The following is a 27,497-nucleotide window of genomic DNA, read 5'->3' on the forward strand; positions in this document are numbered from 1 at the left end:
ACAACACAGCCATACACAGACAACTAGATTGTTCATGAATCATGATGTCACTGTACATAAAGCGATCTGAAGCTGCTACACTGGTACTCCCTCCTTGAGCTGTAGTATGAATACTTTTCCATGTGCCCAAAATAAGTTCACAAATTTTTTACTTAGACAAGAAACATAAATTGGTATTTTACAGCAAATTTTAGTCAACAGTTCATATATCTGGAAAAACTATAAAACTATAAAATATGCCTTTAATATGTTAAATATACGTTTAATATGTTAAATTCAGCAAATAATAATTGTTCATAAAACATGCAGAAGTTTGTTCTGTTCACTGGACACACACACACACACACACACACATATATATACATAACGAAAATGCTTTATTTACTGCATACAACAACAAAATACAACAACAACAGCTGCCTCACATTATATATGGTATAAGGCTGATTTAGCAAGCTTTAATTTCACACTAACCTTGAATCCCAAATACAGTTTAAAACATGTAAATGACATCATAAATGTCAAAATAGTACACAGAACACAAATACATTTAGTTAAGTAATAAAAGAGTCACAATGTACATATACACAAATTGCAAAGCAGGAATCTATTCATCCATATGGTCCACTAAGGATTTCATGCCTTTCTCCTCTGTTATGGGGGATGTTGTAGTGTAGTACATTGGGTTCACTACAGAAGGAAGAACAAGCTGACGTTTGGAAGTTCTGTAGTAGATGTAAGCTAGTCCAGCCAGCACAGACAGCACTACAATCACCGCGGCCAAAGACACACCAACAACATTCGTGCGCTGTGTTTCAGCAACTTCTGCAGAGAATACAGCATTGAACACAGTTAGATGCAATACATAAAGATGATACTTCTTCATATAATGCATTTTAATCACACACAAGAGACTTTCAGTCAGGCTATTACCTGTGTGGTTTGTTCCAACGGTTGGGATTATAACTGTAGTGAAAAATAGAACGAGAAAAATTTACAATTAGGTTCAGTCACAGGTGTGTCACGTCTTAAAATATAGAAAAATAGACAAGAATCATTTAAAGACCATTGCTTATTACATTACAAGTCCCCAACATTATCCAAAATATTAAATGCAACTGGATTTCAGTGAAAACTTGCTTAAACCACCTTTTACTGCTATTACATACTAGAGTGCTTTGGATAAGTCTCTGTTAATTTTGAACAACATGATGAACCAAGTTCTGCCAGAACTGCCAGTTGTTTATAAGCTTCATGCTGTTAAGCTTGTAATAATGCTTATAAGCATATAACTAACACATACCTGCCTACAGAGATGCCTTGCACCTGCTTAAGTTTGTTCTCCTACCTCTCCAGTTGATTTCATTAACTGAGCACAGTTGGCTCTGAACTGGACTCGTTCACCTCTTGCCTCATTTATAGAAAGCAGTTTATTTTTCTCTCTGGTTGTACTTCATCAACTTCCATTGCTACTCAAGGGGTCCCACAGGGTTCTGTCATCTGACCTCTGCTCTTCATTACTTACAGACTTCCCCTTGGACAGATGATAGATGTTTTAAACTGGACTAAAATTGCTATGCGGCTGACACACTGATTTATCTCAGAACCAAATCCTTCAAAAATGTTTGCATGAAGCATAACTTATATTAAAGTAAATAGTGACAAGACTGTACTCATTCTCACTGGATCTAAACCAACAGTCAAGAAAACTGGCTCTGTAACTCTTTCACTTGATTATATAATAGTCTTCTCTTTGCCTCAGGTCAGAAATGAGGGTGTCATAGCACAGACCTGACTCTCTCACTGAATGCCCATGTCAGCAATATTGTTAAAACTTTTTTTCACCCTGGCTAAACAACCAAAATTGGACCAAATTTTTAGTAGCTACTGTAACTCTCATTGCATGCATTAGCTCTTCTTCCCTTCCAGATGGTCCAAGACTCTGCTGCTTATCTCTCATCTTTACTCTCACAACCTCCTCAAAGCTCTTTACAACCTCAATCTTTTCTATTTGTCCTATCTTTTTCTTCCTTATAAACCTTCCTGTACGTGTCGCTCTTAAGCTGGTATTCTAACCATTCTCCCATCCAAACTTCATAGTTTTTGCAACTGAGCAATTTTTTGATATACTCCTTATATCTGGAATTCTCTTCCTCCACAAGTTCAGCCATCTAATTCTCATCCTATATTTAAATCAAATCTAAAAACCCATCTCTTCTTCCTAATCTACAGCTTATCATCCAGCTAATCCTACATTCTTATCACAGTCTTACCCTTTCCATGTTTGTCTTCTGGTATTCTGTTTTATTAGAATTGTAAGCCTCTTTGGGTTCTTGAAAATCTATACAAATTTCATTATTACTATTATTAGAATGATGGTGAACTGAAACTGTGAGGACTTGCTACAGATGTTCCATGGAGCATAGGTCAGAGCTCTGTCTGGGCTCTTCAAGGACATCCAATTTCTTCTTTTCAAGACTTGGGGCAGTCGTGGGCTGGAGGTTAGGGAACTGGCTTTGTGACCGGAAGGTTGCCGGTTCGATCCCTAGCACCGACAGTCCATGACTGAGGTGTCCTTGAGCAAGACACCTAACCAAAAGTTGCTCCCCGGGTGCCGTGGATAGGGTTGCCCACTGCTCGGGCAAGTGTGCTCACTGCCCCCTAGTGTGTTTATTCACTAGTGTGTATGTGGTGTTTCACTTCACGGATGGGTTAAATGCGGAGGTGGAATTTCCCCAGTTGTGGGATTAAAAAAGTATCACCTATTTTACTTATTTTATTCAACATTGCCTCGTCAGTGTTCTTTCCCCTTAATATGATGCTACCACCACCTCATTTTACCTGATGTTACCTGGCTGATTTACAGTATTACATTTATGCCATACATACCACTTTCCACTTAGATCCCATCAGACCATAAAAAGTGTCTTCAAATGATATTTTGAATATTCTTTTTTTATGAGCAAAAATATACTGTTTTTTCCTGAAAAAGCTTATTTCTTGCCACATTTCAGTAAAGGCCCTTTGAGAATCCAAAAATATCACCTTTAATTGCTGACATTGACCTTTGCAACTCAATGAGAACTGGAGTCACCTGGGCAAATTGGCTAAGCTCCAACATATTTTGTCCCTTTAAGATGGTTTTGTACCACTGGATGGATATCATAATCATATTAATACCAACATGTATAAAGGAACATTTAGGTCATCTCATATATCCGAGGGACTGTGCTGTAAAATATTCTCAGCACTGCATGCTAACTGCTGTGAGACGTCCTAATTGTGTCTTTTTCTGTCCAACTAGTCAAGTTACACAGAACTCTCTTTGTAGGAAGCAATTACATGTAATTCACAGCACTGACATAAGCTACCTTTTGCTGTTTTGCAGATGAACATTGCTTCGTTGTATCTGCAGTGATGTTTCCTCCACTGTTTAGTTCTGGAAGAGATGAGTGCACAGTCCGCCTCAAAAGTAAAAAAATAATGACCATCATCATCGTCTTCAATCTGACCTCCAGATTCTTCCCAGTTAGTGTAATCCACCACACTGTTGTCCAACCACTTCCAGTGTCCTGTATGAATCAATGAAAATATCTTAAAAAGTGCATTTCAATCAAGATTCAACCATCTACAATAAACAATCATGATTAGTGGTACCTAATGGAAAAAGATAAACCACCTTCAAATATATTGTTGTTGATGCTGCCATATTATAACATGTAAAGCTATTAGGGGTGCAGCAGTGCATTGTAACACTGTGACACAAGGCAAAACTGTGACAGTGAGCACTGCGAAGGTGTGACAAAGCATCATGGATAACGAACATTCTACCAATTATGCCGTCTAATGCAACAGAACCAACAATCCACTTCAGCACTCCTACAGCCTCTAACTAACTCCAACAGCTTTAGTTTCATTAGGAAGCCATGCAACAACATGATTATCATCATTTTTGTTCTTTCGAATTTTGTTCAAAATATTGTATAAGCACTGAATTATGGACCCAATTCCGTGAACTAAATCGAATCGTGGGTTGAGTGTTTTGTTACATCCACAAAAGCTTTTTATTTGCCTTTTTTTGATGTTGCAGGGTGTCTATTTTGGTATTCAGTAGTGTCATATTTAACATACTGTATTACTTACCCACATAGGTCTTGTAAAGGCCTATCCAGAAATTGCTCTGAAGGTTCCCAATAAAACTGATGTAATGATCTATAAAAGCTGCCTCTTTTTGGTCTTGAATGCTGACAAGAGTGGCTCCTGGAAAAAAAAAAAATAAAAATAAAAAATATATATATATGTATATATATATATATATATATATATATATATATATATATATATATATATATATATATATATATATGTATATACACAGACACACATGCACATTGTCCAAGCCGCTTATCCTTCTGGATCATGGAGGTGCTTGGGCAGAAGGCAGATACACCCTGGACAGGTCGCCAGGCCATCATATACATACATACATGAGTAATGTAGATTATGAAGTTCTTCTCACCTCTTCTGGTGCAGATGTCTGATGCCCTGGTCCATGAATATGAAGAGGTTACAAATGCATAACAGTGCCCTCTAAAAGGCAGCCATGTCATCGCTGGTCCATCTTCAGTTTGCTCAGGACACATGCCTGGGTACTGTTCTGGTGGAGGTGGGGCAACATCTGTGTAGATCATGTTAAAAAAGACATACAGAAATGATTTAGTGTACAGGTCTATGAGCAAGATGTGATACAGAAAACTTGGATTTGGATTGACGGATTCATTGAATATTAGTGCATTGTCACACTGGAGCCTGCTATCTCAATCCCCCCCTCCTTTTGGTGATGACAGACTATCATCATTGGAAATACATAACTTTGTCCTCACACTTCAGGGCAAAAAGAGAAGTTTGGATTGTTTGGTTGTTAAAGTCTGCATTTATAGTACGCCATGTGCAGTGACTGAATCTAGCTCACCTGTTGATGTCTTACACAAGCCATAGTAGGTTTGATTGCACTGGGCAGTTTTCCACATTCCATCTACATCAACATATACACAGGGATGACCCTTCTTCGGTTCATCATTGGCCCATTTCTCCATATTCAACTGCCATTTATCAATCCACATGAAGTATCCATCTGTCTGTTTGAAAATGTATATTATCAGGTTTTGAATTAAGGGTAAAAAGTCAATTGTACCATATACATTCAGTTGCATTATTACTGGTTTTTTTTGGTAAAAACTGGTAAAAAGGCAATGAAAAAATGTCATGGTGGTTAATCAGCTCAATGTCACACTGAAATTATGTGAAAATCTAACCTGCAATCAAATTATTAGCACATGAAAACGTTCTTATGTACAGCATGGCCCTGAACTATGTTTCTATTAACAGGTCCATTTTTTAAAGTGTTCCATATGTGGTGCCATTTCTTCAGTCATTTGTCGAAATGGGAAAGATCAAAGGGTAATAAAGGAGTAATAAAATGAGACAAAAGTGTGTTGACCAGGATAAATCAGGTAATGGCTATAAAAAATAGCTGCATGGCTGAAAAGGTCCATATCTGCTGTTTGGGCAATAAATGGGAGTTTAAAACAACCAGAACTGTAGTGTACCTACCTGGGAGAAGATGGCTGGACATTTGCAGAAAATGGTAATATTTTGGGGTCACCAAGTCTCCAAAGTTATAATTACATGCAAGCTACATGCCAAAAAATCACTTGGAAAGTGTATCAGAAGAGAGCGTTTTCTTTAATCTAACCAGAAATGTAAGCACCTGGAGCTAGACACTACTAGAATGTCTTATTTTGAGTGTGGGTCTGAGAGAATTAACCACAAGATATTTCTTCATAACTGTTTTACCCATCTTTGTTAAGGGTACCAAAGAAGGTCCCTGCTCTTTCATGCTCAGTCATACCTCCATACTATTAAGACCAATCCACAGGGGTTGTCTTAACTTATGAGCCTGCAGCTCTATGTAGGACTGGGTGAGAATATCTCGAATGCTGGCCAGGTTTGCCCCCTCAGCCTTACAGAGACTCTGTGATTCATTCCAGGTCAGGTTTTTTTGGATCAGTGTGTAGGAAGAATTTTCAAGCTTGAAAGTTTTCGGCACCTCTGTGGGGCTTGGGATGATTAAGTGATCTGAACATTAAAAAAAAAAAAAAAAGTCAAAAGTTTAGGACACTTTGCATATTTTATAAGCTTGAAGACCTACTGTCCTACTGTCTTTTTTAAACTTACCTAGAGCACGACTGCAAATAAAGCCAATACTCGTATCATTGCAGTCTTTTTTCTCCCACTTGCCCAGCTGTGCTCTTTGCCTGCCCGCCATAGCAACACACATGCTCTATTTTAAAACACAGACATAGGATCCTAATTTAGCCTGAAAGCATGTCACATAATTAAGATATATGTTAATATTTAATTTAAGTGAAAACCATCACCACAGCATGCAGTCAACATATATGGACAACATATCGCTGCTGTCAGAACAAAACCTTGTATCTCCAAAATGACACCATTTCAGGAGAATGAAAAAACATGCTTTACTTTTAATGGCAGTCAATGGAACCCATGGAATTTTCTTTGGTCCATTCATCATGAAATTTATACACAATGTAAAGGGCAGCTGGCATTTTCCAATGATGTAAAAAACTGAAAAACGTCAAAAATGGAGATGCGAGGTTTTGTTCTGGCAGTAGTGATATAGATATGATATAAGTATTACTGCTTACTCGACATATACATACATACATACATGCACACGTGCTAAATAGATAAGATTAAAATGTTCCGTGTGTTTGACATGCCTCTGAAGGGTATTCTGATGCTCCTTTTGGCCAGTTTGTGAAGGTGACAGGACTTCCATCTGTCCATTTAAATCTTCTGACTGCCAAATTACTGAAGCCAAGCCATAAATCTGGGGTGTTATCATCTACCATCTTTAGGGTCAAGAAGGCTGAAATCAACAAGGGAAAGAATGTGACGTAGTAAACAAGTGATTAACAAATGTGCAGCACACAGACTAATTGGACAGAATCAAATCAGAGTCCCTTTACTCCTCTGTACAGACGTTAGATGCTGAGAAAAAATAGCCCATCTAGCGTTGTTGTTGTTTTGGTTCTGTTTTAACTGTTTTGCTAACTGTTACATATGTGAGCTGCTTTATGTGTGTATGATGTATTGCAATGCTAGCCCTGTAGAAAAGCTTTGTATTTAAACAGAGAAGCTGCAGAACTATTGTACTGCAAAGATGAGGTCTGTGCCCCACTAGTGTGAGGATCTGTCACCACCAGCTACTCAACTTAATTTGTTCATTTTTACTGGATTGCAAAGCAGACTATGCTACAAGATTTGCTGTCTTTGCCCGAGTCACTGGCTGGCTGAATGGCTGACTGATTGCCTACTCCCCGGTCCCTGGCACCCATTGTTGAAATGCGCTTGTGCAACTACACAAATACTTATACACCTAATTAAATGAAGAAACACTGTCAACGCATTACTCAACCCCCAATAGGGCTAACAGCAGGGCTAATAAATGAAAGAAAGTAGAAAATCATCTACTGCCACACATCAGGTATCTTAAAGAAACCAAAAAGCTATTCCTTACAACTGAGTGTTTATTTGAGCTTGGCTGTGTCTGAATCTTCACCATGTAGCAGTGATATTTGACAAAATCCTCAAGGAGACGATGAAGTCACAAGGTGCTAGTTCATGACCATTATGTGCAGCAGGCTCTTTTTCACATTTCTGCATTTTTTCTGCGGGAAGCTTTCGCTACAGCAATTACAACAGCACCAATGACGAGTTGAGTGAGTACAGCTTATTCAAGCATTAGAGCCTTATCTCAGCTCAAATGGTTTGTTAGCTAATAATGAGCAGAGTTTGTCCAATTAATAAAGGAATGAACTTTGTTATATGGAGTAAAAGAACCTGTTTGTCTGTATTTCACCACTGCTGACTAACAAGGTAAGGAATGCAGATGCTCCAAGCAAAAGTTGCTGTTGCAGCCACTTTTCAGAGGAACAGTTCATTTTCTCCCTTAAAAATGATCAGCAACTGAGAGAGCAAGTGCTTGCCGGAGAGTAGATGTTCGTTCACTGGTACTGGTGGTTCCACCTTAAATAGTGCCTGAGCTGCCAGAATGTAACTCCTGCACCATTTAAGGTGGAAAGGAAAAATTCGAACACAAAGCTGACTTGTGACTTTTTAGTGTTTGACAGTTGGAGTGCTTAGTTTTAGAATTTTCACTTATCCATCGACATTTTACTTCATAGACGAACTGACGCTATTGTACTCTGATAGCTGCAAAGGAGTTTTTCCACAAATAATTTATATCCTTTATTAAGTTTGGCCTCCCACATTGTTGTGTCCTCTAATTCAAATCTTGGCAACTATGAAAAAGATAAAGTGAGAGGTCCTTCTGTGGTGAGCTGAAGTTAGTTAACTTTCTCAAAGGCAACAGTGGAACTTGCTTTACCCAGTGTTTACACACTTTCGTTTCCTGTGAAAAGGGTCTAAGTAAACTGGAACAGCATACTGACGTCTCAGTGGCTATTTGCAGAATATCTTTATTCTATAAAGATAATTTAGAGCATATACAGTTATAAAATGATCACTTTGTGAAATGTTTGCTAATGTAACAACTGCTAACTCAAACGTTATAATTCCAACATTATTAGCATGTATGCTGGTAGCTACATAGAAAACAAATGTTTCGCACACATTTTTACACTCTCTAAAGAAATTGGTAAATTTGCTTGACTCTACACATGATTCTGGGTTATAGCCACAGAATCTGCTAATTTAGCAAGAGAGCTGGATAATTCTGTCTTGACATAACAGTAGACATGTATCCAACAGACACTGCAGGCAGGTAAAATGTTAATCTGCCATGCCCTGCACATAACACAGGCAATATTTATATCCTGAACAAATCTGATATCCTGTACTGTAGATACAAATGCCATGTAGCTGATGGTGGTCCAGCAAAACTAGGCCTGCCTAGTCTTGTCTGTTTAATCCCCTTGTTGGATTTCTCATAGAATAGAAAGGAATAGTTAAATGACTCTAATATGACTACAGAACACATCATGCTAGTTCTTGAACAGAGTAGATATCTGACCTTGTTGCAATGGGTTAGAAATAGATGCTAGATTTCCTCCAACGTCCATACAGTACGATCTGGCCTCAGTCCAGGGTTTTGGCTCCAGCTGCACTTTGAAACACTGTATACAAATAAATGACCAGTCATAACATGTTACATGCATACACTGTAAAAAATGGTTTGTCAGTTCAACCTACAAAAAAACACTGCATGTGGTAACCATTTCATGAACTAGTTTATTATGCTTAAATATTTAGAATGAACAATTATTTCAAGCACAGTATTTTTTTTGGGTCGAATAAAATCGGACAACTGCTTTTTACCATACGCAGCATTTTTTTTAGGCTCAACTGGTCTTCAGGACTATTCCGTCATTCCATCAAAAGGACAAAGAAAAAAGTGAGTAAGCTGTATATTGTGCTGTTATGCATACACTGTAAAAAGTGGTTTGTCAGATCCACCTAAACAAATGCGTTCCTGTGGTAACAAGGAATTGAATTACTTTTATTTAACTTAAAAATTACATTGATTGAAAAAAAATGTTCAATCAAAGTATTTATTTAGGTTGAATAAAGCTAGTTAATTTACTTGTTACAACATGAAGTAATTTTTAGGAAGATCTGAAGAGCCACAGTGTACATTTCCTTTAATCCTTTATACAGACTCAAAAAAAAATTACCAAACAATGTGATCACATATCATTAAGAACAAACCGTCTTCCTATTTTACCTTTTCCTGAAATTTCACCCAGTCGGGAGCACAGCCTCCTTTGGGGGGCTCAGTTGGGGCAGCAGTGGCATTCACCGGGACAGAGCCACTTCGCTTACAGATAAACCTTTCTGTATCACCACAGTTCACACTTTCCCAAAGCCCTGGACAAAGCAGTGATCTGTTACTCTGACTGTAGTAGTTACAAACACCTTTATATGTCTGGTTCATACATTATTTTACACACTGTCAAATGCTTTTTTCCTATGTGTACTAGAATTTATGGATGCAGCTGTGATGGATTATAGTGCAATTACACATTTAAGTAGAATTACATTCAACTACATTCACATTCTACATCTACAAGTTTACACACACACACACACACACACACACACACACACACACACACATACACACACACACACACACACACACACAGTAACACTTTATTTGGACAGTCCACTTTATATGTTTTGTAAATACTTAATTTACCTTCAAGATACATTCAACTAAATATCTACTAAACTGACCATTACTCTAAACCTGGCTCTAATCCTAATCCTAACCTTAACTTCAACCCCAAACCAAAACCCAACACTTACCCTGGTCCTAGCCCTAACCCTGGTCCAAATCTTAATCCCACCACTGTTTAGAACCACCTGAGTTTCAACAGGCAGTTTGTGAACAGTTTGAAAACCTGTAGATAATGTATAGGGGACAATAGTGGACTATCCAAATGAAGTGCAACCACATTTTCTAAGATGCTTATCCTCCTGGGCCAAATTCCAACAACTCACTGGGCAGAAGGCAGTAAACACCCTGGACAAGTGGTCCATCACAGGGCAGACACACAGACATACACATTCACAACAAACCCAAATTTAGCATCTTTAATTGGCCTGACTGCATGTCTTTGGACTGTGGTAGGAAACTAGAGCACCCAGAGGAAACCCCTGCAAACACGGGGAGAACATGCATACTCCACACAAAACAAAATCCTGGTCACCTGGCCAAGGAATCTTGCTGTGAGGCAATAGCGCTACTTAATATTCTTATTTATTTCAGTGTCAATTTAAATATAAACATAAAACAAGACTGTACACACATTAAGTTTTTATCAAATCTAAATTATAAAAAAATCTGCTCTTCTGCTTACCAACACTAATGTGATATAGCATGAACATTTTAAAACTGTACTTTACAAAGATTTTTTCCACCTGCTCTATGTTGAGCTATGAGGAGTAATTAGTTAAAACATATATTATGCTTTTGCTATTGTGGTAATAACTGTAATTATTATTTAATCTTCATACTTCCACTGTGATGACTGACCTTGAGACCTAGTCATCTTCACACAGCGCTCCTCATTATTCAAATAAGCTGGCTGGTTCTCTGCCCACCTCTGGAATACTACTGGCGATCCATCCATCCACCTTGCAAAGAAACAAACAAGTTTGTTTTTGTGACAGTCATGTTTAATGCGCTTTTGAATGTGAGGGCTCTTGTTCAAACTTACATAACAGACTTGTCCAGATCGATGGTCATACCAATATAAACGTCAGCATAACCCCTCATAAGCTAAAACACACAAAAGATGGCACAATGAACTGAAAACCAGAACACAGTACAAAAACGCAAGTTGCATCATATTAACATACAAATATGAACATAGCCATTTTTTTAATTATTTAAGTGCGATCAGAAAGTTCAGTTTATCTTAAAGCTTACCTGATGCCATAGAAACACTCTTTCTTCCTCATCATTTATTACCACAAGATCACCATGTCTGTGCTTACAGAAGCTCCGGCCTTTTTCCATAGAAACAAAAGAGTCTTCATAGACGTAATACTGATTGTCTTTGAAGATAAGCCAGCCATCTTCTGTTTTATTATATGCTACAAGAGTAAGAAGAAAACAGAATTACCTTTGAAAATCTTTCCATGTCATTAAAAAGTATGATAAACAGCCTTGCCATCTGTGCAGAGGACTTACTTTTTTCTGTAATTTCTACTTCTTTTGGTGTAACTCCTGCAGAGAGACAGAGATCATTTATCTGTTTTACATCTACAAATCCAGGCCTGTAGACATTTCTGTTCATGGGCAGTCTTAGAGCACACTGTATCCCTGTGAACTCTGAATTACTGAATTAAAAGGTTCACTCTGATCTGTTCACTGATTTGGCAATGGAAATTGTCTTTACAACAATGGGCATTTTAGTGTTGCCACAGCACTGCAAAGTTTAGTGTTCTACCCATAATTCACCAGCTAGTTGTTAAGCCTATTATGAGTTGAGTCCAGGGGTGGACAAAATACAATGCCTCTGTACTTGAATCATAATTAGATGTGCTCCTGGTAAAATGCTATATGGGTATAAGTACTTTGAGCTGTTATAGATCTTGTATACTATTATTTTGATATATAAGTTGTGTTAAGGAGACCTATGTGTCTGCATGTCTCTATAATATATCTTGTACATCTACAGTATATCTACTTTTTTTAAGTACAGAAGCACAGTATATTGTCCCTTGTGCAGTGATGGAACTTTACACTAAACTGTGTACAGCTGTGGGTCCTCAGAGCTGGAACTGTCCACTGCAATTTTTTGCACACTAGCTGAGCTAAGATACATGCATGTTGGAAGCCTGAAGTTTTCAAACAAAATAAACTTCTTGGCCAGCTGTAACTGGTGTAATAGAGCTGAACAGATGTGTAGCTGTCAGAGACCACCCAGTCATATATTTCTTTTCCAGTCAAAACAGCCATGGACAAGTAATTCATTATTCATATTTTCCACCCTTTGCCTTCATGACAGCTTCTATTCTTTTTGGGAAAGTTGTTTTCAGTTTTTCAAAGAAATCTGCAGGGATATTTTGCCATACCTCTAGTAAATATCTCCAAAGTTCAGGTCAGAAGTTGGTTGCATTTCTCAGAAGGCACTGCATGATGTATTTAAACTTGTTTGTACTTTTCAGTCACAAACCACTGACTGCAGACGTTGTTATACATCCGCAAACTTACACTGATCCTCCACCACGCTTGACTCTTTCATTGTTTAGTGGAATGGATACTGCCTGTTGTTACTTCCATCTCAAATTTAGACGTTTCAGTCTATGAAGTCTTATTCCACATGTCCAATTTTGGTATGTTTTAATCATTTCTAACTTTAATTTTAGACGTACATGAGAGAGACATTTGCAAGGCAACTACTGTGTGTTTGGGGAGCTGCTTCTGTGGATGTTAGTGTCTCTTTGAAGAGGAAATAATGCCATTGACTCTTTTTTTGGGATGCTGGGAGGAAGGAAAAGTGGTGGAAGGTGCTCAAAAGTTAAGAGATTACAAACTAAATACTGATAGATATATGATGTTGGATGCTTTTAGTCATTTTCTGTTAAATTTTTGTTTCCTTCTTTCTTCTGACTCTGAGAAATGAATAATTTACAGGCTGGTTTGGAACTTGAATATCCAAAATGGTAGAATCTGACTTTTGACAGTACTGTATTTACAGTACAAGATAATGTTCCCACGCTTCAAAAACATTTTGCAAGAATGAGAGTAAAATAGACGCATCCAAAAAATGTTGCTTTTGCTTTACCTTTTCGAATCTCGCAATACCAATCTGCTTTGCTTTCACACTGCAGGTCATTCCATTGTCCTTTTCCATGTCTCCACCATTGAAAACGCATCGTAACACATTTTTCTACATCATTTAAATTGTTTGGTTCCCCTTCTTCCCAGTTTTCGTAGGATGACTGAAACAGAAAAAATCAAAGCTGAGTATTGAGAGAGGTGTCCCTTTCTACAAAGAAGCATCTCAGGAAAGATGATTAATTTCAAACCAAACTCACAGAGGAGCCATCACTCCATGTGTAACCAACAGTGGGATCCTGGATGCTGTAGCCAATCCATGCTGGTACACTGCAAACATAAACATCTATATAAAGACTGTAGGTTTGTTTTCACTTCTATAGCATGATGAATCCAAGCAAATGTCCCAAACAAGAAAGGTTAAAATATTGACTATAAAGATGTTGCTGTGGAATTTATTACAATCATAGTCTTACTATCCCATGTCTGGTGTGATGATATCATTAGAACTATGGACACTGAGCAAGTCGCCACCAATTTCCCGGCAGAAGTCAAGAGCTTCAGACCACGTCTTCTCTTCGTTTTGCCTCACTAGAAACAGCTTTAACAGTAAAATTAAAAAGACAAACCCAAATCAGTGCTAAGATAGATTGCAGAGAACATAAAACAAAGCTGGAAAGCAACAAAAAGTACACCTACATCTCTTTCATTAGTCACCATATTAAGGTACTTTAATTACAATGTGTTTTAACTGCTTTTCATCTTCAGATTTCAACACAAATTACATACTGTCTGCCTCTCAAGCTGGTCATTACTGTTGTTATTAGTGATGAAAGATTCTCATTATACCTTGAAACAGTAATCTCTGTTTGTGATAGGATGCCACCCGTCGCTACAGCTGACAGCAGGAGTGGTTGGGGGGGCTGGAGTTGTGATCACTCCCTCAGCCTTCTGCTTGCAGATGTATTTCTCTTGATTAGTGCAGTTTAGCACATCCCATAATCCAGCAAGTACTCCCGTGGTCATGGCAACACAACCTTGTTTCCCCCCTGTGTTTGAAGACAGTAATAGTTTTGTAAAATGAAGTTACAGCAACAAGCATTACTGCATTCACTGCTTTTTTTCCTGGCAAAATGAGCATATCACCTCCATTTTTCATGTTTTCCCGTTTTTGACATCATTCGAAAATACCTGTTACTCTTTACATTGTGTGTAAATTTCATGATGAATGGACTAAAAGGAATTTCCTAAAATGGTTCCATTGAACCCCCTGCGACCCAGACGGGGAAGCAGCTTAGAAGATGTGTGTGTGTGTGTGTGTGTGTGTGTCCTGTACAGTTGCCATTTTGGGGATATAAGGTTATATGATATGTTTCATAGGGTTAATTATGACACCAACTCATCCCAGCAGATCTCATCAGAGATTTCTATAGTACCTATCATGAATTGTTATGGAGAATTTCTTTACAGCTAAAGTCTAATGGCAGATTTTTTACTGCTTTTTACTAACTTCAACACAAAATACTTCATACTGTGTGGGCTAAATAAACACACTAGCACATTCCCACTACATTTAAGTGCAACAAACATTGTTTGCCCTTTAACTGGCCAAACTGGCTTTTTAAATTCTTAACCCTTGTGTGGTGTTCATGTTTTCCGTTACTCAGTGCGTATGATGTACCCACTGCTTTATTGTTATTTTTTTTTTATTAATTTTGTCAGCAGTTAATCTCAGTATTGAAGATGTGATATAGACCCTGAAGTGGCTTTAAAAAGAATTCTGCATGGATGTTTGAAATAAACAGGGTTTTTTGATTGAATTGGTATGGAATGATGCACGTTACGTCTTTCGCATTTACCTGGCATTCCAGCATTGAAATGTGTGAAAGGAACCTTCTTATTGTTTGTCCACTCAAAAATGTGCCGATTGTCCCGGTTAGATAGTCCAATCCAGAAGTGCTTCTCTGGTCGAGCCCCAATTAGACTGACCAGGAATGCATTTTCAATCCTTAGAGGAGAAGAAAGACACAGAGAAAGAGAGAATTACTGTCTAGTATTTACAACAGCTGTTTCAACTAAAGTGAGACTGAAAACTACGCAAACAAACTGTAAAAATGAACATGTTAGAGAAATACTATCATTAAAAAGTGTGGAATCAATGTAAATCAATACAATTATTCAAACATATGAAAGTAGTAATTTGCAGCTTCAGAGGTTTCTTTTCTTTTGAAGTTAATATGTGAAGTTAGATCTTATGGCCAAACAAAGGGGCAAAAGGCACCTTTTTGCATGCCCTAAAAATAAAGGTAGATTTTCATCATAAAGACAGAAAGTTGCTTGCTTGAGTTTTACTTTATTGATCTTTAGACAGAATTAGGCAGGGACATGGCAAGTGAGGTGCTAAGAGACTGCAACTGCTGAAAATAATATTAATAATAAAATAATTATTATAATTATGATCATTAATAATAATAAAAAGAATAATCTAAGCATAGAAAAGACCCTTGTGTGCTTTTAGAGTGGAGCTTGTATTTTTATATTTAATTTTCAAGACCTGCAGTAATGCTGCATTTTCTTTATAGCAAGCCAATTCACTTCCCCATATTGTCTTTAAACTAAAATCTAAAATAATGACAGTTTTATCAACCATGATATCTTCCACTCGGTGTGCATTCCAGTGTTAATTTTCACCATCTGGCTGTGGACATCACGCTCCACACATCAACAATCTGATTAGTTCACACACCTGAAATCAGGCAACACATGTAGCTGCCCTGCTGAGGGTGAGTTTGTATGTGAATTTTTGTAATTGTTTGGTCACATAGGTTCACAGGAGGGCACCTGTGAACAGCACTTTTCAAATCTTGCCACAAATTCTCAATGGGGTTTAGGTCTGGACTTTGACTGGCCATTCTAACACATGAATATGCTTTGATCTAAACCATTCCATTGTAGCTCTGGCTGTATGTTTAGGGTTATTGTCCTGCTGGAAGGTGAACCGTCCCAGTCTCAAGTCTTTTGCAGCCTCTAACAGGTTTTCCTCCAGGAATGCCGTATTTAGGTCCATCCATCTTCCTATCAACTCTGACCAGCTTCCCTGTCCCTGCTGAGGAGAAGCATCCCCACAGCATGATGCTGCCACCACCACATTTCACAGTGGGGATTGTGTATTCAGGGTGATGTGCGGTGTTAGTTTTCCGGCACACATAGCGTCTTGCATTTAGGTCAAAAAGTTCATTTTTGATCTCATCTGACCAGAGCACCTTCTTCTACATCTTTGTTGTGTCCCCTACATGGTTTGTGGCAAACTGCAAATGGGATTTCTTATGGCTTGCTTTCAAAAATGGCTTCTTCTTGCCACTCTTCCATAAAAGCCAGATTTATGGAGTACACGACTAGTAGTTATCCCATGGACAGATTCTCCTACCTGAGCTGTGGATCTCTGCAGCTCCTCCAGAGTAACCATGGGCCACTTGGCTGAGTCTCTAATTAGTGCTCTCCTTGCCTGGGGTGTCAGTTTAGGTGGACAGGCATGTCTTGGTAGGTTTGCAGTTGTGCCATACTCCTTCCATTATCGGATGATGGATTGAACAGTGTTCCGTGAGATGTTCATAGCTTGGGATATTTCTTACAACCTTTCCCTGCTTTACACTTGTCCACAACTTTATCCCTGAACTGCCTGGTGTGTTCCTTGGTTTTCATGATGCTGTTTGATCACTAATGTTCTCTAACAAACTTCTGAGGCCTTCACAGACCAGCTCTAGTTATGCTGAGAATAAATTACACACAGGTTGATTATATTTACTAGTTAGGTGGCTTCTGAAGGCAATTGGTCACACTGGATTTTATGAAGGGGGATCAGAGTACAGGGGCTGACTACAAATGCCTGCCACACTCTGTACATTTTTATTTATTAAAAATTTTGAAGACCATGTATAATTTTCCTTTCACTTCACAATTACTTGCTACTTGCTACTACCACATAAAATCCCAATAAAATACATTTAAGTTTGTGGGTATAGAGTGTAAAAATGTGAAAAGTTCAAGGGGTATGACTAATTTTTCAAGGCACTGTATATCACACACTATTGCTCAAATGACAGTTTCAGAACCACATCAGCTTATGCTGTTCCAGTAAACACTGTTAGTGAGGAGTTCACTATAGAGTTATATAAATACAGTGCACTGACCTGTTTGTAATGTCAGCCAAATAAGATCCAGTTTTCTCACACATCTGCTTGGCTGCATCAAAGGTTTTAGTCTCTGATCCCGCTAGATAGCAGTAGTAACCAAACCTGACCCAACCCTTAAGTAGCCAGGACATGAGAGACAGTGATTAGAGAAAATTCAGCACAACTACACAAAAGGCTGTATCTGTCAAATGGCATTCTGGCTCAGAAAATCACTTCAAATAAATACTTACAGGTTTGCAGCCTGGGCTTGCAACAACAGTGTCATTAGTGAATGTATTTAAATGGGTTTTCTTCTTGCAGATATATCCGTACTTGCTTTGACAGACCTGATCAGCCCATTTTCCCTCCTAGTAAAGTAACAGATGTGTTAACTAGATAGACTTAGCTTCTCTTCTATATTTGTATGTTATGCTGCTCTGTATTATCTAAACTTAGCCCAAAACCAAGTGAAATGGATTGTTATGTACAGAGTAGTAGGGTGGAATGACTTGGCTGAGAACTGTTACCTGTCCTCTCATTAAAACACAGTCTTCTTTGAGGACAGCATTGTGGCTTGGCTCATTCACGTCCCACAAGGCAAACGGGACACTGGAGTGGTCACTCCACTCAAATAGCATTTCAGTCCTGAGGTCATTAAAACCGACCCACAGTTCATCTGTCTTTACTGTACAGATCGGAGAAAATAACATCAGTAAAAGTAAATAAAAAACATTGGTGCTACTTTGTTGGTTTGAGAATAAAACAGACATTTTAAAGATCACAATGAAAATGTTTGTATTTTTTGTAGGTTGCTGCTAAGGATTGGACAGACTGATATTTAGGTTGCTGGCATCATTAGTTTGATTTTAACCTCTACTTTAAACAGTGTTTACTTCTGTATTATCACCTATTTCAACAACCTGAACTGTCACCCCAGTCCCAGTTATCTAACAGATTCTTGAATTATTAGTATTAACGAGAAATGAACACTAAAACTCACAGTATCCGAGCTGTGAAATGGCGAAGCTTTGCTCTTCTATATTGAGAATGCTCAGCAGATCTCCACCTTCACGCCGACAAGCGTCTCTTGCCTCCAGCCACGTTTTCTTTGTACGAGTGAGGAGGTAGCAGTGGCCTGAGTAAGGGATCCATGGACTGTAACAAGAACCTCTGTGCACCTCTGGACAGCAGTGGACAAACATTTTAAATCACATGCAAAATATCAAGGAAATCAAAGACCAGAAATGTTTTATAAAACAAAAGATGTATGATAAAGATATACTGTTTACCTGGTGGAACGGTGGGAATAGAGAGACCTCTTTGGCAGATATATCCATGTTTCTCAGAACAGACAGCAGTGGACCATTCAGAGCCATGGAGCTGACTTATCACCCCACAGCTGTGGCCTGGTGCAGCAGATGGTTGTCCTTTTTTGAGGAAACATACATAGAGGCACATAAATGACTTAACTCACAGACCAAAGAGATGACAAAAATAAACATGGCCCACAGTAATAAAATAGGATGTAGCATCTATAGTGACATTTTAAATGTGTATCATGTGTACCACAAATGGTAAAACTCACCACTGAGCCACTTCAGATAACGTAAAGGTTGCCCATTGACCCAGTGCCATCCACTTGATGCATCTAAACTGTTCAGCCCTGTCCACAATACAGCCCCTGTCTGCTGAGTCAACCCTATATAAGGCAAGGCAAGGCAAGCTTTATTTATATAGCACCTTTCATGTACTGCTGTCGTTCAAAATGCTTTACAAATGAGAAAATACAGAGTCATTTTAAAAGGTAAAAAGGGGAAATAAAACTTTGTTTCAGCTTGTATGTAGCTAACCATTTAACACATAGTTATAGGATGTTTCTCTATGGACCCATAAGATCACAGCACCTGATATGAAGGTCTGCTCATGGGGTTCAGTGACACTCAGCAGGTCTCCCCCCTGCTGCTGACAGCTCTTCCTGGCCTGATACCAGGTCAATGCAGAGTCTTCATTCAGCTGGTAATAGATGTCTGTCAGTGGACTCTTCCTCCAGAAACTGTCATCTGCAAGAGATATCACGTCAGGAACCACTAGCAGATGTCCATAAAGAGTAGATAAACTTAAAAAGCTGGTGCAAATGAAGATTTGTTTGTGAATAACTAACTGCTGGATTGATTTATTTATTTAATTTTTCCATCCATCCATCCATCCATCCATATTCTAAGCCGCTTCTCCATCAGGGTCGCAGGGGGGTGCTGGAACCTATCCCAGCAGTCATCGGGCGGAAAGCAGAATACACCCTGGACAGGTCGCCAGTCCATCACATTGTAAGTAATGTATTGTTCTATATTCTAATGTATTTATGCAGGATGTACCTTTTTGACGTGTTGGGCAATAACCCCACAGCTCAGTATCTTCATATCGCCTTTCAACTGCACACCATAGACGTTTGATGGAGGAACCATCTGTTGTGCAGTCTGTATACCATTTACTCTTGAAACGGAATGGAAAATGACAAGGACGTCCAAAAGCATTTCCCTTAATTGTGTATATTTCTGTAAAAAAGGACAAAACAGTAGCTCAGAGTCCTTGTTATTCTTCAAATATACTATATACATAAAGTCTTAATGCAGTAGTAGTAGCTCCCATGCCAGTTGCGTTATGCTGTGTAAACGAAAGTGAGCCACTATATGTACAAAGTACAGACACATATTAAATGTTGCACAGATGCTGTGAGACTGATTTTTCAACTGTGGACGTATCTGAGATATGAAACCAAATACCTTCATACGGCCGAGAGCAAATGCTGTCTGTCGTTCCATGAATTGTCCACTTGCCCTTGTCTCCCGGGTCTTTGGAGAGTGTTAGTAGATGAGAATCTCCCTGAAGAGACAAGTAAAGAGACTCATTCTTCAGGCCGAACAGTGAGTCGCTCTGGCACTCCCACTTCTGCAGGTCATTGTTGGCATCACAGATGTACCACTGCAGTTTATTGCCCTCACTCTTGCTGCCTGTGCCAAGGCATTTCTTCTGCTCAACATTAAAGATGCGGTTCTCTGATGTCCAGCGGAACTGCTGTCTCGGGCTCTGAGGGTTGCACAGAAACAACTCTCTCAGGTTGTCTCCCAGGCATCTGTTCTTGCGTGCATTGTAGATCAAAAAGGTCCCATCTATACAGGAAAAGAGCATGCATTTATAACTGAACAGAGCAAGACAAATGGGCACGCTAGCATCTTGATTACAACTGAACAATATGCTGCAAATTACGCAGTACTGAGGCATGTTAGATTGGTGTACTTTTTCATTTTACTGCTGATAAATGTCAAATCATTTCTAGTCACCCCAATGCAAAGTAAATTAGAGCTAATAAAACTTTACACACTACTTGTTTATTTCTATTGTTTCATAGCTTCTTTAAGTAACCCTAGACATTTCTGTAGCTGAGAATCTGTTCATTTAGACAGTAATTCCTGCAGGAAAAACAAAGGGACAACATACCTGACTGAGCAAAGCAGTGTGATATGTTGAGTAAAAGCACAATGATGACAGTTATTTTCACCATCTCAATGGTCTTTAAAATCCTCTAGCTTTACAAGAGCCCAATCTGGTGTCAAACTCTGCCACTTGTTCAACTTCAGAATGATACTTTGGTCTTTGTGAACTGCTCTTAAGAGGAGTGTCCACTCCTCACAACCATAATATCCTGTCACATGCATGTCTTTTGGAGGTATTATGGCAAACCGATTTCATCATGACTCTTCTGGGGAAAAAAACAGTCCAACAGTTTGTCACAGTGAGCCATCGTAAGACTTAACGGGAATAGAGTTCTCAGCAATTATTATTTCCTCAATAGCTAAGCTTTCTTTATAACTGTTTTTTAAGAATTGAAAAAATAGTAGCGGCTGTGAAAAACATTAATCAAGAAGCAGGTACCACTAATGTAAGTTTCTTTAAGTGCAGGTGATGCAAAATGATACAGTTAAAAAGTAATATAATCATAACAAAACTGTAATTATATTTTTCTTAAATCAGTTTGTACTCTTTCAGTAACTACTAAATATATATTTTTGTCCAAGGAATCTTCTCAGTAACATGGTGCTTGACAAGTAGGAAAACTGTGTACTTCAATTTTCCCAGAATTCTGACAAGTAGTCACTGCTCTGTGCACATTTTCCCTTCACTATATTACAAAATATTCATCCAGCTGTTCCATCTTTCCAGTACTAGCAAACTATTAATTGTCAGGCTTGTGCTGCAATTATGTTCTCCTTGGACGTTCCTACTTAAGTCTTGGGAAGTGATAAGTAAGATGCGATATGTAATAAGAGAGAATGTTTTGTTTGTGTTACTACAACAAAATAAAGAACAGAGATGCAAAATGGATGAATGGTTTTTATCCAGATAGAAGCACTGCACAGCACGTGTTCATATCTGCAGGGCTCATGTGTGGCTATTGAATAACTAAAATACACCCAATTCATCATACAAACATCAGTGGTTACCATTGATTTTATGTTGACATGCCCCTAACTTGGAAAGTTGTAGCTCAGTAGTAATTATGACATTGTGTTGGGGTTCATGTACACTCATCTTGTAAATACAATATTTCCAACATGACTTGAGTACAGCTTTAATTGGTGTGTTAAAGCAGTATTTGGCCAGAAGCATTCTCAACGCAAGAACACAACTGAAAACGCTCAGCCATTCTGTACAAACCCACCATGCGTTCTTACGTTACTGTAGCGGGTAAAGGCCCAATCCCATCTCAGCCCTTACCCCTACCACTTAGCCCTTAGCCCTCTGTTTTGCGTGTTCACGTCTAGGGTTAGGGTGCTCAATTTTTTGTTGAGATATAGCGGAGGGCAAAGTGTGAATCTCCAAACTGAAATGATATGAGAAAAAATAAAAAAATGGCAAGATGATTTTTCTGAGAATTTTTCAGAGAATTTTCTCTGCTAAAAAAATATAACCATTGTATTATCGTAGTTTAATGCCGTTTCAATGTATTATGGTTGTTTTCTTCATAACAAACATAAAAACTAACAGCATGCTAATGTCTCAGTAGTTACCTAGAATGCAACCAGAATGTAAATGTTGCAACACTTAAGGTTAACAGGAAATTTCAAAATGAGAAGAAGCTGGTGAATAGCTGACTTCAGCTTCGTATCACCAAAAATTAGTGGTGGGCAAAAATAAATAATTGCCTTATACCCCCTCTTTGAAAGCATATGGTGCCCTAAATGTAACTAAAGCCCAGCAGTGAAGATGCTGAATTTCACCCATCTCTGAAGACAGGCCGGGTGGTCTACAGAGCACCGCTAGTAGCCTATTAATGAAGCAATGTTGTTGTTTTTTTTTTTTATTATTATTATTATTTGAGGGTTGTCCTATTTCGTAAGGCACGATTTCAACCACAACCCCTCAGTTCAAAGGGGTTAGGGTGACACTCAAAAACAAGAGGTAGGGGTAAAAAGAAGAAACAGGATTGGGCTAAAACGTTCAATACTGAAGGGGGAGATAAAGAACAAATCAGAGAGGGGTCTCCACTGTTATTCCAACAGCCTCAAGAACTAAATGCGAACAATTAGAGAAAAGTGAGCTGCTTAACCTCTTCTGTTAAAATGGAAAGATGATAATGTTTCATACTTTTTATGATTATGTAAGCCATCGTTGCATGAGACTCAAATGCTTGTTTGCAATGGCAGCATGAGAAAGCATACTGGAATGAAATGTGTTGCTAGACATTTTTGAATGCAATAAAACCCCGTCTGCTCGAAATGTCTGTGTTTGCACTCTTGCGTAAAGCATGTTTCAGGCTTTTTTTTTTTTTTGCCTCTTGCCTTTCCCCTATTTGTGGAGTGTATTTCACTTTTACACCACAAATTGTGCTCTGAAACCCCATCATGGACAGCTGTACACATGCATTTGCTGATAAGGTTGCAGAATTCCCTGAATGTATCATGCAAACATATACACACTACAGATTACAGATGTCTATGTGTAAACAACCAAAATACCATTGTGGCGCACATGCATGCAAAGGGGAGCCAGATTTTCCTGGGGATTCGGAATTCAGTACAACATCAGCAAAGACAGCGTTAGAAGAGAAAGAACCATGTCGATTTACAAGGTAGAGTAATGTTACAGGATTTTATTACTGGAGGTTGCAAACTTTCAAGGCTTATTTGGCAAGCGGTAGACAAATCTGAAACTTTCTGGCATGACATGAATTTAAATGACTTTAAATATATTTGGCATCTGGAAAAACTACAAATCTCTATGAGACAGATATTACAGATAAGGTCAGTAATCTTTCAGAGATAACATTGGCAGTGATCTAAAAAAATGATCCCTTTGGTGTCGAGTGTTTGTTGTTTTTTCCTATTAGGCATGAGACTGTCTTACATACTTTTATCTCTTTCAGCTCTCGCTAACAAGTAAAAGCCAATGCGTGATTTAGTCTTGTCTGGTCTCTCTGGCAACATGTTCTAGTCAGTGTACCATCACAATGATTTTGACACTGTTATTTTAAGGTAAAAATTTTGCTTTAAGAATGGGAAAATCATCAAAATGTACTGGCCACAGCCCTCTGAAAACCACAGGGCCAGCCCTGATCCAGAATATAGAGAATATCTTTCAGTGATTAGCATTTATCATTGGTTAAAATCATACTTCATTATACCATTCACAAAATCAGATTTTTCTCTGTCTGACCACAAAAATCTGTTCCTTTTAGAGTCCCTTTTGCATCAAATACATTTGTGGCCATGCAACCTTAGGACCAGCTTTAATGATTATCTTCCCATTATATCTATATTTTTGTGATCAATTTACTGTCAACTGAAAGAATGATGCTGGTCTTTTCTGGTAAGACATTTTTCTGACGTCTTCCTTTGTTCCGGTCATCTTGTGAGTCAGACTGCTCCAACATGTAAGGCTGAACCACATTCTGCCTGCCATGATGGCCATGCTGTTTATGTTGTCACTGTCAATTTGTATGCAGTCTGTATAATGATTCAATAATGCCTTTTTCTCTGATTATGAACAGCTGAGAGGTACGCAGAGGAAATTATCTTGGAGATGAAAGCTTGCATTCTAGTTTGTTTATTAGATATTGTTAATCATGATGCATGTGGATCATTTTTATGATGTTACCGATTATTAAGCAGGAGTGTGAATCATTTCAGGGCAGAGGGGTTACAGATATGCGTTACATACAAACACAGACTCATTACATCATTGGAATAACATTATAAATTACAATTTTTCATATTTTATATCCATCCATCCATCCATCCATTATCTTCCGCTTGTCCGGGGTTCGGGTCGCGGGGGCAGCATCCTAAGCAATGAAGCCCAGACCTCCCTTTCCCTAGCCACTTCCACCAGCTCTCCAAGGGGGATTCCGAGGCGCTCCCAGGCCAGCTGGGCGATATAGTCGCGCCAGCGTGTCCTGGGTCTTCCCCGGGGTCTCCTCCCAGGTGGACTCGCCTGTGACACCTCCCAAGGGAGGCGTCCAGGAGGCATCCTAACCAGATGCCCGAACCACCTCAGCTGGCTCCTCTCGACGTGAAGAAGCAGCGGCTCTACTCCGAGTCCCTCCCGGATGACTGAACTTCTCACCCTATCTCTAAGGGAGAGTCCAGACACCCTGCGGAGGAAACTCATTTCGGCCACTTGTATTCGCGATCTTATTCTTTCGGTCATTACCCAAAGCTCATGACCACAGGTGAGGGTGGGAACGTAGATCGACCGGTAAATCGAGAGCCTTGCCTTATGGCTCAGCTCTTTCTTTACCACAACAGACCGGTAAAGAGCCCGCATCACTGCTGACCCAGCACCAATCCGCCTGTCAATCTCCGGCTCCCTTGTACCATCACTCGTGAACAAGACCCGAGATACTTGAACTCCTCCACTTGAGGCAAGAGCCTATCCCCGACCCAGAGAGGGCTCTCCACCCTTTTCCGCCTGAGAACCATGGTCTCGGATTTAGAGGTACTGATTCTCATCCCAGCCGCTTCACACTCGGCTGCAAACCGATCCAGCGAAAGCTGAAGTTCGCGGCCTGATGTCCCCAATAGGACCACATCATCTGCAAACAGCAGTGATGTGACCCTGAGGTCACCAAACCGGACACCCTCCATCCCTTGACTGCGCCTAGAAATTCCATCCATAAAAATTATGAATAGAATCGGTGACAAAGGGCAGCCCTGACGGAGTCCAACTCTCACTGGGAACGAGTCTGACTTACTGCCGGCTATGCGAACCAAACTCCAGCTTTGTTTGTACAGGGCCTGAATGGCTCGTAGCAAAGAGCCATGTACCCCGTACTCCCGAAGCACCTCCCACAGAATACCCCGGGGAACACAGTCGAATGCCTTCTCCAGATCCACAAAGCACATGTGGACTGGTTGGGCAAACTCCCATGAACCCTCCAGAATCCTGGAGAGGGTGAAGAGTTGATCCAGTGTTCCACGACCAGGGCGGAACCCGCACTGTTCCTCCTGGATCCGAGGTTCGACTATAAGCCGGACTCTCTTCTCCAGTACCCCTGCATATACCTTGCCAGGGAGGCTGAGGAGTGTGATTCCCCTGTAGTTGGAACACACCCTCCGGTCCCCTTTTTTAAAAAGAGGCACTACCACCCCAGTCTGCCAATCCAGTGGCACCACCCCCGATGTCCACGCAATGTTGAAAAGGCGTGTCAGCCAAGACAGCCCCACAACATCCAGAGCCTTGAGGAACTCAGGGCGGATCTCATCCACCCCTGGAGCCTTGCCACCAAGGAGCTTCTTAACTACCTTAGCGACTTCGGCCTCAGTAATGGACAAGCCTATTCCCATGTCCCCAGACTCAGCCTCCTCACTGGAGAACGTGTCGGTGGGATTGAGAAGGTCCTCAAAGTATTCCTTCCACCGCCCAATGACGTCTTCAGTCGAAGTCAGCAGCACACCATCTCCACTATATACAGTGCTAGTGGCACACTGCTTTCCCCTTCTGAGTCGCCTGACGGTTTGCCAGAATCTTTTCGGAGCCGACTTAAAGTCAGTTTCCAAGGCCTCACCAAACTCCTCCCATACACGGGTTTTTGCCTTGGCAACAACTGAAGCCGCAGATCGCTTGGCCCGTCGATACCTGCCAGCTGCCTCTGGTGTCCCACAGGCCAACCATGTCCGGTAGGACTCCTTCTTCAGCTTGACGGCATCTCTCACCTGGGGTGTCCACCACCGGGTTCGAGGATTACCGCCCCGACAGGCACCAACTACCTTACGGCCACAGCTACAGTCAGCCGCTTCAGCAATGGAGGAACGGAACATGGCCCATTCTGAGTCAATGTCCCCCACCTCCCCCGATATCTGGTCAAAGTTCTGACGGAGGTGTGAGTTGAAGATCAATCTGACAGGTTCTTCTGCTAGACGTTCCCAGCAAACCCTCACTATGCGTTTGGGCTTGCCTGGTCTGACCGGCATCTTCCCCCACCACCTGATCCAACTCACCACCAGGTGGTGATCAGTTGATAGCTCAGCTCCTCTCTTTACCCGAGTGTCCAAAACACATGGCCGCAAGTCCGATGACACGACTACAAAGTCAATCATTGAACTGCGGCCTAGGGTGTCCTGGTGCCATGTGCACTTATGGACATCCTTGTGTTCAAACATGGTGTTCGTGATGGACAAACTGTCGTTTGCGCAGAAGTCCAAAAACTGAACACCACTCGGGTTCAGATCAGAGAGGCCATTCCTCCCAATCACACCCATCCAGGTCTCACTGTCATTGCCCACGTGAGCGTTGAAGTCCCCCAGTAGGACAATAGAGTCTCCAGGAGGAGCACTTTCAAGCACCCTTCCCAAGGACTCTAAGAAGGCTGGGTACTCTGAACTGCTGTTCGGTGCATAAGCACAGACAACAGTCAGGACCCGTTCCCCAAC

At 39.9% G+C, this 27,497-nt stretch overlaps 1 protein-coding gene across 1 annotated transcript; it reads right to left on the bottom strand.

Annotated features, from left to right (window-relative positions):
• Positions 1-356: 356 nt before the first annotated feature.
• LOC108437229 (macrophage mannose receptor 1-like) lies at positions 357-21,220 on the bottom strand. Its single transcript, XM_017714188.2, has 30 exons — positions 21,067-21,220; positions 20,352-20,738; positions 19,944-20,123; positions 19,476-19,631; positions 19,157-19,270; positions 18,861-18,998; positions 18,572-18,751; positions 18,099-18,256; positions 17,823-17,939; positions 17,590-17,705; positions 15,259-15,407; positions 14,249-14,448; positions 13,876-14,000; positions 13,660-13,729; positions 13,407-13,563; positions 11,807-11,842; positions 11,543-11,709; positions 11,331-11,392; positions 11,147-11,247; positions 9,833-9,975; positions 9,122-9,224; positions 6,807-6,955; positions 6,238-6,343; positions 5,912-6,138; positions 4,973-5,138; positions 4,520-4,678; positions 4,144-4,260; positions 3,372-3,572; positions 934-966; positions 357-825 (listed from the first exon to the last, which is right to left on the bottom strand). Exons 1-30 carry the CDS (start codon positions 21,128-21,130, stop codon positions 608-610), a joined length of 4,299 nt encoding a protein of 1,432 aa, XP_017569677.1. The 5' UTR covers positions 21,131-21,220; the 3' UTR covers positions 357-607.
• Between the last annotated feature and the right edge of the window lie 6,277 nt (positions 21,221-27,497).

This window comes from Pygocentrus nattereri, chromosome 2 (genome assembly GCF_015220715.1).
Source record: "Pygocentrus nattereri isolate fPygNat1 chromosome 2, fPygNat1.pri, whole genome shotgun sequence".
In the NCBI taxonomy this organism is placed as follows: domain Eukaryota; kingdom Metazoa; phylum Chordata; class Actinopteri; order Characiformes; family Serrasalmidae; genus Pygocentrus; species Pygocentrus nattereri.

What these genes read in the sequence shown, in the direction of transcription:
- LOC108437229 (XM_017714188.2), bottom strand. Translation starts at nt 21,130, where the DNA reads ATGGTGAAAATAACTGTCATCATTGTGCTTTTACTCAACATATCACAC. An exon ending in TATTCCCACCGTTCCACCAG is followed by an intron (nt 18,752 to 18,860) that starts GTAAACAGTATA and finishes ACTGCTGTCCAG; the next exon opens with AGGTGCACAGAGGTTCTTGT. An exon ending in GAAGATGACTAGGTCTCAAG is followed by an intron (nt 9,976 to 11,146) that starts GTCAGTCATCAC and finishes TGCTTTGTCCAG; the next exon opens with GGCTTTGGGAAAGTGTGAAC.